This window comes from Capsicum annuum, chromosome 6 (genome assembly GCF_002878395.1).
Source record: "Capsicum annuum cultivar UCD-10X-F1 chromosome 6, UCD10Xv1.1, whole genome shotgun sequence".
NCBI lineage: Eukaryota > Viridiplantae > Streptophyta > Magnoliopsida > Solanales > Solanaceae > Capsicum > Capsicum annuum.
Genome location: NC_061116.1, coordinates 77486132 through 77498663, shown reverse-complemented (window position 1 = coordinate 77498663; position 12532 = coordinate 77486132). Strand labels below are relative to the sequence as shown.

The 12532-nt window shown below is 35.4% G+C and overlaps 1 protein-coding gene across 1 annotated transcript; it reads right to left on the bottom strand.

The window, feature by feature from the left end:
• Positions 1-9367: 9367 nt before the first annotated feature.
• On the bottom strand, positions 9368-11925 carry LOC107873291 (laccase-12). Its single transcript, XM_016720077.2, has 6 exons — positions 11777-11925; positions 11528-11679; positions 11155-11399; positions 10919-11047; positions 9856-10812; positions 9368-9766 (listed from the first exon to the last, which is right to left on the bottom strand). The coding sequence occupies exons 1-6, from the start codon at positions 11864-11866 to the stop codon at positions 9636-9638; spliced, it is 1704 nt and encodes a 567-aa protein (XP_016575563.1). The 5' UTR covers positions 11867-11925; the 3' UTR covers positions 9368-9635.
• Positions 11926-12532: the final 607 nt, after the last annotated feature.

Here is a 12532-nt window from a genome sequence, read left to right as displayed (position 1 = left end):
TCTATTTGTTTGAAGAAAAGAGCATGCATGTTCTTAAATTCTTTGTCTTCACCCATGCATGTCTTTATACTTGATTCTTTCCTATACTACCTCTTTTCCTATGATGACATCCATGCTAGTTTTGGATTTGTATTAAGTAGGGGTAGGGGTCTTGTTGGTTGGTCCACTTGTTTGAATGAAAATGCTATGTGGGATTGGTGGACTTTGAGACCAATAGTGGCACCATGTTTGATGAGGCCACTTGAAGAGGTAATGAAACAATTATGCTTTATGGTTCCTAAGACAAGGGTAGCCTTACCTTTTGGACTTAGTGATACCATTAAGACCTTTGTAGTTTCTTATTCTCTTGATACTTTTCATAGCCATTTATTTTATAACATTCTTACTAAACTTTTTATGACTAAGACAAAGGATTCGTGGTTATATCTCAAGTATATACCACCTTGGAATTCAAGGTTGAATCTTTTTAAAGAAAGGAGGGATGATACGAGCCAAATGGCCATATATTCTTTAGAAGACATCATTGGAGCCCAATGCTTATAGATTCAAGACTTGGTCACCTCGAGAAGACAAGAACATACATGGAGGACCCATTTTAAGCATGACATAAAGCAAACCCGTGTGTGGAAGATTGCATGGGGGCTTACCTTTGATGTAAACTCGAGTCCTCAAGTGTTAAAACATGACCCCATGGTTTTTGAGCATTGAAGAAGCACCCTTCATTAAACGTATTTTGGGGATTACCCTTGTTGGAAAGACACTTCATGGCCACCCTTTACATTAAGAGTGTTTTGGCCATTTTGCTATGTAATAAGCTAGCCTATAAATAGTCTTCTATTAGGTCATTTACTCTTTAGTTGATTATGGGTATTTGAAAGACATTGAAAGTCTTCTTCTTCTCTCTTTGAGAGTGTAGTGTAGGGCTTGGAAAAGCCAAGTAGTGTAGAGTTTGGAAAAGCCATTATTGATCTTTGCTTAGAAATGGTGGTTGTTAGGCGGAGTTGATTCCCTTAGCGGTCACCATAAGAAGATTTTGGTTTGATTTGCGAGTTTAAAGGTCATATCATTTGATACATAGTTTGGTTCCTAATTCTTTGCAACTTCTTATTTCATCTTATCTACCTTTACTTTATTGCATTTATTTGTTATCTTGTTCCTCTTAGTTTTCATCTCTTTAGGCTGATTCTTATATCTGGCTTTGCTAAATATTTTTAATTGCCTACTTCATAAAAATGTTGAACTCTATATGGATGACCTAGAGGTGAAGTCAAGAAAGAGTGATGACCATTTAAAAGGCCTAATAATGCTTTTGAGTTGTTTCAAAGATATCAACTTAGGATGAATCCATTGAAATGTGCCTTTAGATTACATTTGGAAAGTTTCTTGGCTTTATTGTACGACACCGAAGATTTGAAATTGATCATGCAAGGTCGATGAAATTTTGAAGATGCCTGAGCCTCGAAACATTCACGAGCTAAAAAGTCTTTAAAGAAGGCTAGCATATTTAAGGAGGTCCATCTCAAACTTGGTCGAAAAATGTCAACCATTTATCCATCTCATGATGAAGGACGCTCTCTTTGAATGGGACCAAGCTTGTATCAAGTCCTTCAAAAGTATCACATCATACTTAATGAAGCATCCAGTTCTTACGGCACCCATACCTAGGAAACTGTTGATACTCTACATCATGACACAAGAGAGGTCAGTTGGAGAACTACTAGCTCAAGAAAATAGTGAAGGCAAAGAAAACTCTCTTTACTAAATCAGCCGAATGATGACACAAAATGAGCTAAAGTATACTCCAATCAAAAAGTTGTGTTTGGCATTGTCCTTCACAATTCAAAAGATGAAACACTACTTTTAAGCTAATATTGTCCGCCTTATGTCTAAGGCAAATTCCATCAAGTTTATAATGTTGAAACTAGTCCTTAGTGATTGACTTGTTAGATGGTACCTTTAATTTCAATAGTTTGAGATTGTGTACATTCCTTAAAATACTATAAAGGGACTGGCATTGGCTGGTTTCTTGGCAGACCATCTGATACTTGATGACTGGGAACTGAGCGATAAACTTCTTAATGAAGATGCAATAGTTATTAAACCAGACCCCCGTTGAAGATGTACTTTGATGGTATCGCATATCGAGATAGAGCTGGTGTGAGTGTGGTGTTCTTTATTCTATAAGAAGAGGTCATCCCATACTCTTTTAAAATAACAAACTGTTGCATTAATAATGTTGTTGAATATCAGATGTTAATACTTGGACTTGAGATAGATATCGATATGAAGCAACCCAATTGGTGGTCAAGTAGCTTTTGGGAAGCTACGAAGTCAGAAAGCCTGAGCTAACACCATATCATGAATATGCACGAAAGTTAATGGGATGGCTTGGAGAAGTGACACTCTAGCACGTACCAAGAAAATAAAATAATCAAGTTGATGCCTTAGCTTCTTTGGCCTCAACCCTAGCCCTACAAATTAGACACGAGTTACTATCCACCAAGAATCGGTAGTACCATCTCTGAGTGAGGGTGAAAATGCAAAAAATAAAGTTGAGTACCTCTTCACCATGTCTGAAGCTATAAACAAAGATTAGAGACAACCTATTATTGACTAATTATGTAATGGGATACTTCTACAGGATCCAAGAAGAAGGACTAACATCCATCGTTGTGCACCTCGCTACGTTTACTACAAAGACACACTATACAAAAGATTATTTGAAGGAGTACTCTTATAGTGTTTGGGAGAAAAAGAAGCAATTCAAGCTTTGCAAGAAGCACACTTGGGAGTTTGTAGATCGTTTCAGTCTAGATCGAAGCTCTATTTTCACATTCAAAGGATGGGATACTATTGGCCAACGATAATGAAAGATTGCTTAACTATTCTAGAAAATGCAAAGCTTGTCAATTCCATGCGAATTTCATATATCAACCTCCTAAAGTATTACACCCAACTGTAGCATCCTGTCTATTCAATGCTCGAGGAATGAATATGTTTGGGATACTACCAAAATCTTCTGTGCATACTTATACATCTTGGTTGTGATAGATTAATTCTTAAAATAGGCCAAAGTTGTTGCTCTTAAAGAAGTAAAGAAGGAGAATGTTGTGAATTTTATTTGATTGAATATCATCTACTGCTTTGGAATCCCACAATATATAATAACCAACAACGGCAAGACATTTGATCATAAGTTGATGAATAATATTTTTGATCTCTTTAGTTTAAATCAACACAAGTCTTGTATGTATCATGCTGCCGCCAATGGTCTAGCCAAAGAATTTAATAAGACTTTATTCAATCTATTGAAAAAAGTCATCTCCAAGTCAAAACGAGACTGGCTTGAACGAATGGAAGAAGCTTTGTGGATATATAGAATGACTGATCACACTTCGACGCAAGCAACTCCATACGCGCTTGCTTTTGGAGTTGAAGCAGTCCAGCAGTTTAAGCATTAAATACCCTCTTTAAGACTTTCTATTCAAGAAGGACTCACCAATGAAGAAAATGCTAAGTTGTGTCTTACGGAGTAAGATTTTCTTGATGAGACGAGGCTGGAGGCTCAACAAAATCTTAAATATTCAAGCCCATCTATCTCGTTCTTTTAAAAAAAGAGTTTAGTTTAGGTGCTTCTAAGTTGAAGATCAAGTTCTTGCAGTAAGAAGGTCCATTATTACTTCTCCCAAATCTGGGGGCAAATTTAGCCCTAAGTGGGATAGACATATGTCATACAAGCGGTATATCCAAATAGAACTTACAAGTTTGTCGATGCATATGGCGCGAAAAATTGGTCCTATCAACGCCAAGTTCTTGAAGAAGTACTATACTTGAATAAAGATGACACTCCTTAAGCCATGAGTATAAATTGTATGTTCGCTCCTAGCCCACAAGAGTATAAACTATGTACGACTCAAGAAAAAAATGCCTGTTAAGTTGAAAACCTCGAAGAGGTGACCTAGGCAAAAGTTTGGATGCTAAAAAAATACTCACCTATAACTACATTGTGACTTGATCCTCTTCATTGAGGTACATAGGCTCTTGGAATTTTATTCTGAGTTCAGTTGCATAAGTGTCAAAAAAATATATTCCTGTAGTATCCGCCATACGAATACCAAGTATGAAAATATTTTAATTAAATTTTAGACTCACTCCAAGTATTGATGGCTCAATGGGGGATAACTCTAATGAAATATGAACTTTATTCACATAAGATGAAGTCTCTAAACTCACTAAATTTAGAAGTTGAACCGCTTAAAATGCTAAATTTGAGAGTGAAAGTTGACAAAATCTCCAAGTCTTCAAATCAAGGCCTCCAAAATTTCCATGTCTTAAGGTGGGAAAGATTTGTACCTTTGCACCTTAAGCTGGTCTCTTTACATATTTATCTTTAAGAAGATATACAAAAGTCTCCATGCCTTAAGGTGGACAAGATTTGCCCCTTTGCACCTTAAGGTGGCCTCTTACGGGTTTACCCTTAAAAGAATCTCCAAGACTTCCATGCCTTAAAGGAGGAAAAGATTTTCCCTTTGCACCTTAAGTTGGTCTCTTTCATGAAATTGTTCTTAAAAGAATTCCAAAATTTCCATGTGTTAAAGTGGACAAGATTTATCTTTTTGCACCTTAAGCTGGTCTCTTTACGGATTTATCTTTAAGAAGATATAAAAAAGTTTCCATGCTTTAAGGTGGACAAGATTTTTCCCTTTTCACCTTAAGATGGATTCTCACGGGTTAATCCTTAAAAAGATCTTGTCCATTTGCACCTTAAGTTGGCTTCATGAGTTTATCCTCAAAAGGATCTCAAATTTTCATGCCTTAAGGTGGACAACTTTGTCCCTTTGCACCTTAAACTGGCATCTCAAGGATTTGTCCTTAAAAGGATCTCAAAATTTTCATGCCTTAAGGTGGACAGTATTTGTTTCTTTGCACCTTAAGATGGCCTCAATGGTTTATCCTCAGAATGATCTCAAAATTTCCATGCCATAAAGTGAATAAATTTATCCCTTTGCACCTTAAGCTAGAGTCTCAAGGGTTTATCCTTAAAAGAATCTCAATTTTTTCATGCCTTAAGGTGGATAAGATTTGTCCCTTTTCACCTTAATTTGGCCTCTCATGGATTTATCCATAAAAGGATCTTAAAATTTTCATGCCTTAAGACAGACAAGATTTGCCACTTTGCACCTTAAGTTGGCATTTGAATGAATTTGTTATGGGGCCATACTTGAAGCCTAACTTGTCAGGTCTCAAGGTGATGGAGGAAAAGTTAAAATCTCGCACCTTAAGATGATCATTAAAAAGGTTACATACTTAAATAAGACCATTGCATAAGTGCATCGGTGAAAAGGCTCATACTTAAAGATAATCATTGCATAATTACATCGATGAAAGGGCCCATACTTAAAGAAGACCATTGCAGAAGTGTATCAGTGAAAGGGCCCCTACTTAAAGAATACCATTGCATAAGTATGTCGGTAAAAAGGCACCATATTAAAGAAAAATTGGTTGGGTCTTAAGATTACGGAGGCGAAGTTAAATTCTCGCACCTTAAGCCGATGGCCGCCATTTTAAAGAAAAATTGGTCGGTTCTTAAGGTAACAGAGGCAAAGTTGAACACTCATACCTTAAGCTAATGTCCTCCATCTTCAAGCAAAATTGGTTGGGTCTTAAGGTGACGGAGGCGAATTTAAACTCTCGTACCTTAAGAGGATATCAACCATCTTCAAGAAAAATTGGTCTGGTCCTAAGGTGATGGAAGTGAAGTTAAACTATCGCACCTTAAGCCGATGGCCACCGTCCTTTAGGAAAATTATTGGGTCATAAGGTGACAGAGGCAAAGTTAAACTCTCTCACCTTAAGCCGATTGTTGCCTATTGCTATCTATTCCAACCCTTCAAAAAAAAGTAAAAACACAAATAGAAGATATGTTACCTGTCAGAGCATTGCGACCTTGAAAGTCATATAACACCAACTTAAATTGAGACAAGATGCTTTGATGAGATTTAAGCCCTCAGAATCATATTTTCAATAATCAAAATACTCTTTGATGTTGATGGTCCCACATCAAGATATAAATTATTTGGTAAGCCGATGCAAATCTGAAAATCCTTTGCCAAATAGAATATAGGATCGACTTCACAAATTCATAATTCAAGAAGTTTTAAAATCCAAATCTTAAATATGTTATATATTCATGTTTGTGGTATCTATATAACCAAGCGGATCATGATTGATACTCCCACATTGAGATATAATTTTTATGTCATCGCACAAATCTGAAACTGCTGGTCCATCAAAACTCAATGTTGATTTTGGGATAACACCTGAAAATATCTCGATTATATTAAAACATAAATTTTGATATATTGTAGATCTTTGTATTTAGTTTCACAAGAATCAAACGGTTTGTGATTTCATCTTTCCTACTTCAAGATATGAAAGCTTTAATAAAGATGTGCAGATCTGAAATTTTCAGCGTGATAAAATTCAGGGCTAACTTCAAAACATTATTGAGAATTATATCGAAGTACTTTAAAGCTGAATTTTGGATATGTTGTAGATCTCAAAGTCTAGTTTTTGGAATATTAAATGATTTATGCTTTCGATATTCCTACAATAAGATGTGAATTTTCTACCACTAACATGTTGTGCTGAAAATAGTGACGAAAATAAGAGAAAAGTAGGAGAGAAAGAAATTACCTCAATATTATTGATGACTTGAAAATCCCCAAAATTGATATTGTAAAAGTGAGAAAACTACATCCTTTTATAAAGTTGTAGGATGGATGTTTCCTTCTGCAATATAAATTCAAATTGGAAGAGCTTCCATCGCCAAATTCAAATTGGAAGTTGTTTCCTTCTCCAATACAAATTTAAATTAAAGGTTGTTTTCTTCATCAATATAAATTCAAATTGGAAGAACTTCCATCTACAATACAAATTCAAATAGAAGGTTGTTTCCTTTTCTTATACAAATTCAAATTGGAGGTTGTTTCCTTCTCCCATCTAAGTTCTAAATTGGAGGTTATTTCCTTATCCTATACAAATTTAAATTGAAGATTACTTCCTTCTCCAATCTAAGTTCAAATCGAAAAAGTTTTATTCATGGTTAAGTAAGGCGATAAAAATTCTTTCAAAATCTATTTGAACTCGGATATCATTCCTCACCAATGGATCTTGAGTGTAGAGATTCATGAAAAAATAAGAAAGTTTTTGAGAGGTAGTATCAATATGGGTCATCTTTAAATTTTCTCAACTAATGAATGGGTTGTTCATATGTATAAAAATCGTTGAAGCATGGAGGGAACATATTTAAATAATCATACTTCAAGGCAAGTCTCCAAAATATTAAATGTCTTGACAAGTCTTAAAGTCGGAGGCATTTGTTGGCGATGAAATTTTATTAGATCTAAATCCATATGAAATCTGGATTATATTAAATTCAAAATATATTAGTCCCAAATAAATATTAAGGGTTAATATAATTGAATTGATTATTTAAGTCCAAACATGGATTTAAATAAGGTCCAATATTTATTGGGCTAGTCCATTAATTTGGGCTACGAATAATGAGCCCACTTTGCTAATTTCAAGATGTTATCTTATTCTAGAGGCCCAATTTGGTGTCACGTGTCAAATGACGTGGCATGCTACATCAAGTGAAAGAGCCAATAGGACCATGCCGCATATCACAATGATGCAACAAGCCCAATAAAATAAAAAGCCCATCAAATGTGTCGTGTCACTTAAATTATTTTGGTCAAAAGAAGTCCATCTTCATCATGACTCCTTCCTTCCTACAACAATATATAGGGGTCTCATAATTCAGAAAAGGAAACCAAGAAATCTAACAAGAAGTAAGAGAAAGCTCAAGGATCAAAGGCATCAATATTTCTACAGAGCTCAAGAATTCAAATCTAGCTCATCAAGATTCCAGACAATACTGCAAGATTCAAGAACAAGCTCAAAAACCTTTGAATTCAAGCACAAGACAAGATCAAGTTCACCAAATCAACAAATCAAGTTCAAATTCAAGATTAAGCTTTAAGCCCTTAAATTTATATTTGAAAAGGCGAATCAGAGAATCCATAGAGATTGTAACACTCACATTGAAATCGATAAACGACTGCTGCAATATTTTTCTTGTCTCGATTATTTATTTTTCCGAGTCAAAATTTTATTGACCAACAAAGCTCTCTTGATTTCAAACCCAACAAGTGGTAGCAGAGTCTATAGTTCAAAGATCTATCGCTTGGTGAAACGAGATTAAACATATGTTCAAAGCGGTTTCAAATCAAGTTACAATCAATTTGGCGATAATGAGGATTTTTTTGTCAAAAAAGGTCCAAAAAATAACTACATGTAGAGATAATTACCAATTACATTTTCAAGAATTCTATTATCGCATATTTAAAAATAAAGCTCACTTTTAACTCTGCAAAGGTCTCCAATACTTTTAACCCGAAAGGACTCATATATGTTTAACCAAAAAAACTCTATTTTTAAGCATGCAAAGCAGCAGTGATATATGAAGATTATGTGAAGAAGAAGATCGAGATTGATTTGCCAGAAAATTCAGGCTAATGGGACATTTGTTAGGGTTTTTCCTTAATTTCCTACTTTACCTATTTTCTACCATAATTAGAATACTTTTATCGGTAGGATAACATTTCCTTTTAGAAAAGATCTATTTTCTATTAGGCTTGCTTTTTCGTAGAGGAAGAGTTTTGTAGTTTTATAAATAGAAGATCTCTCTTCTCAAGTGATAACACCAATAACATCCACAACATAATCCTTTAAGATTCTTGTTTAGGGGATCTTTATTAGTTTTTTATGCTTTTTACTATTGGTTTAATATGTAGGTCAATTGGTCGAACCATATCAATAATATTATACCTTGGTATGTTTTATTTGTTGTCTGAATTATCACCGTCTTGATATGAAATTTTAAGCTTCCGCATGATGTAATCTTGATTTCGAATTCAACAAAAAGTGCATTTAATTATAATTATTTGAATTAAAAATTATATAATTCAACTTATTTATGATGATAATAGCTTTTAAAATATTTCAACCACTTTGGTGATAAAAATTGTTCAGCTTGAGCACTTTTATTTTTAGCTTATAAACATTTAAACTAAAAAGCTATGTTATTTTAATTATATCCAAGCGGGCTTTTAATGCTAATCACGCTTTCCAAATCTTGCAGTTTATAATTGTTCAGTTCTCTTGTCAGGATTACTTATTCTTGCTCGGTTTCAAATATAATCTTCGTGTTACTAACAAACAATTATGCGGTAGCATTAAGATTTTAGGGTTAGAATTTATACTAGCGAGCATGCGAAGTTTTGCTTATATGATCGAAAATTTGCAAATCATCTCTATTTGTTGCACTTGAAAGAATACAATGTGTGTGTATATATATACACACACTTGCAACATCCTGGGTTTAATTTTAAAATAGATGGTGTCTTGACTTGCTAGTGTAAAAATTAAGAATCTATTAATTAAACAAAAAACAAAAATAAAAAAAAAAAGGAACTACCCCAAATGGGGGTAACAACAATTGAATTGTGGACTAAAATATTAAAAATTTCTGTAGTGTTGTGGATTTTGTTCTATGATGCGTTTAGCAGCTGTTAACAAACAGGAAGGTCAACCGGGGGCTCCTCCAATGCTTCTAATTCAGTAACTCCATTTTCCACCAGGAAAGCCATGGCCAAACCCCAAGTAATGTGCACATCCAAGTGACAGTGCATTATCCAAACTCCTGTTTATCATTTTTTTTAAAAAAAAAAATGTTAGTCGAAAAATTTGAATTATAACATGTTACAGAACAAGTCTTTTCTATCTTCTCACCTGGATTATCAGCTACAAATCTGATGACGGACCATCCATTGACTGGTACACTTGCAGTATTACGGAGAGGTGGATCCACAAGGTTAAATTTAGAAGTATCTGTTTGTGGATTGAAGTTTCCAAAGCCCTCAGCAAGAATGTAAAAATCATACCCGTGAAGATGAATTGGGTGATTTTCAGCTGTGAAGATACTAGTCCCCTGTAACACAATCTGTACCCTAGCACCATATTTCAACTTGTATAATTTAGTTGCGGAAATAGGTTGCCAGAGTGACCTGCTCACGTTACCAGTGTAATCAAATTTAACTGGAGGGACTGATGGGAAATCAGTTGAGAAAACTCCAGGTATCCCCTGTTGATGTGCTTGCAATAGGGAGAAATTGGATGGTAGAACAAATGATACATTGTTCATACTGGCAGTGAATCGAGTACCATTCGGACCTTGACAGCTGCTGGAGCTTGCCCCTGCCGGGCAATTGTTGAGTCCCAACCCAACTGTGAAGAATAGATTTTCGTCGATTTCAGTGGGCACTTCAACCTTTCTTGCGCTCCTGAAACTACTTGTAAAGGCAGTGGCTGTTGCCGTGTCATTAAATGCTGGAAGAGACGGAAAAGTGGGGTTGATCTTGACACCCTTTGCAGGGCAAGGAGCAGCCTTGTATTCTAAGATGGCTGTGGTGGTGGTGTTGTCAAAGGGTACTCCTTGTGCACTTGCATAGGCACGTGCAGCCATGTAGTATCTGGCTGGTGGTTGATTAGCAGTGATGAGCACATCAGTTGTCTGGCCTGGTCCTAGCATAAGGACTGATGTGGTGAAGGGTTTAGCATAAGATGCATCTGCTCCAACAACAGTGAACTTGTGGTTGGCCACTGTAAAGAAAAGTTGTTGGTTTAGTCCAGCATTGATGACTCGAAGGAGGTTCGTCTCACCTGAGTCCACATGGACTATGGTAGTATCTGCGCAAGGATTTAAGTTATATGCACCGGAAAGTTTAGTTAATCTATTATAACCATGTTATATTCTTAATGTAAAGTTTTAAATGTATTGTGGATTGGCACTTACCTTGACTAGAACACTTGTAAAGATCACCTGGTTGACCATTGATGGTGTAGGCATTAGATACATTAGGTGCTGCTCCCGTCCGTGTGGCTTGTCTAATAACGTCTATGGGGTTTGCATCCCACCACTCACCTAAACAATATGCACAAATTAATTATTTCAAACAAACTTCTGAAGTAAACAATAGATATGCAAAACTCCAATTGAATTTTAGTCAAGAAATGAAAATGAATTACTACCAAGCAAAATGGGTGTTTCTCTCTTAGGCTTAGGGAATGGATAGGAAGTTCCTTCTTTTGGGTGGATAACTAAAGCTCCATAAACAGTGGCCCTGAGCCATGAGCTGTGGGCGTGCCACCAAAGTGTGCCTTCCTGTCCTTGAATAGTAAATCGATAAGTGTAACTCCCTCCTGGTTTAATTGGGCACTGAGTGATAAATTCTGGTCCATCTGCCCATGCTGTTCTCATTTGCCTCACCCCATGCCTTTAAAAATGCAATAAAGTATTGGAAATAAGGGGAAAAATACAAAAATATTATTACATCATGTTCAAGATATCACTTCATTTACACTGCTGCTGCATATAATTTGCATTCTGCATGCATGAACTTACCAATGAATGGTGAGGTTATATTGAGCTCTATTAACAACCTTGACCACTAGAGTATCTCCATTGTTCACGTCCAAAGTTGGTCCAGGAAATTGCCCGTTCACAGTTATAGTGCTGTGTGTATTGCACAGCCTCTTCACAGGCGTTGCTTGAATCTGCTCAAAAGAAAAACAGAGGTCAGCCTATAGATCCTAGTTAAATGTCCAAACGCTAAAAAAAATAAAAAGACTGGGGAACACTTGGATAACGTACAACAAAGTCGTGGTAGTGAATTTTGGCTTTTGCTAAAGACGCAGCATTTGCAAAGAGAAGCAAAATGGCGTGGAATAGCAAAGAGCTCATGTTGAAGGCTTCCCTTGTTTAATTTTCACTTGAACTCTGTTTATGTTTAATTTGTTTGTGAAAAAAATTAGAGTTGAGGCTTTAGTTTTATAGGAGAAGAAGAAGAGAGAGAGGGTGGTTTAAGGTTGGCAGATTAGGTTTTGATTAAACATGAAGGTCAGATTAAGGGGCAAAACTTAATTCAACCCTGCAGAAAGAGTTGGTGCACCCACTCATTAGCCTATCAAACTCCAGAAATTTCATCAAATGCTTGCTTTCAAAAGTTTCTGTTTTGAGGTTAATAATGTTTTCACATTTCAAAGTAACATTTTTATGGTTATTGCTTTATAACAGTAATATGCTTTTTGTTGTTAATTTTTCATCCGATGGTAATTAATTGCTGTGATTACACACCGTGTAAATTGCACTGATTGTATAGAAAATCTTCTTCTCGTCGTTAATAGTGTGAAGCCATAACGGGTCAAACCAAGTAGTTTAACCTTAAAAAGGAAACAAATTGCGTATCCATCTACAAATCAATACTCCTCCTATTACATTTTATTTGTAACAATTTCTTTTTGAAACAGGAAACAAACTACGTATCCATCTATAAATCAATACTCCTGTTTTTTAATTAAATAATTTTTGATCTTTTATTCAATTAAAAATTAAATCCTACAACAACTG

What these genes read in the sequence shown, in the direction of transcription:
- LOC107873291 (XM_016720077.2), bottom strand. Translation starts at nt 11,866, where the DNA reads ATGAGCTCTTTGCTATTCCACGCCATTTTGCTTCTCTTTGCAAATGCT. An exon ending in TATAACCTCACCATTCATTG is followed by an intron (nt 11,400 to 11,527) that starts GTAAGTTCATGC and finishes GCATTTTTAAAG; the next exon opens with GCATGGGGTGAGGCAAATGA. An exon ending in AGAAACACCCATTTTGCTTG is followed by an intron (nt 11,048 to 11,154) that starts GTAGTAATTCAT and finishes CATATTGTTTAG; the next exon opens with GTGAGTGGTGGGATGCAAAC.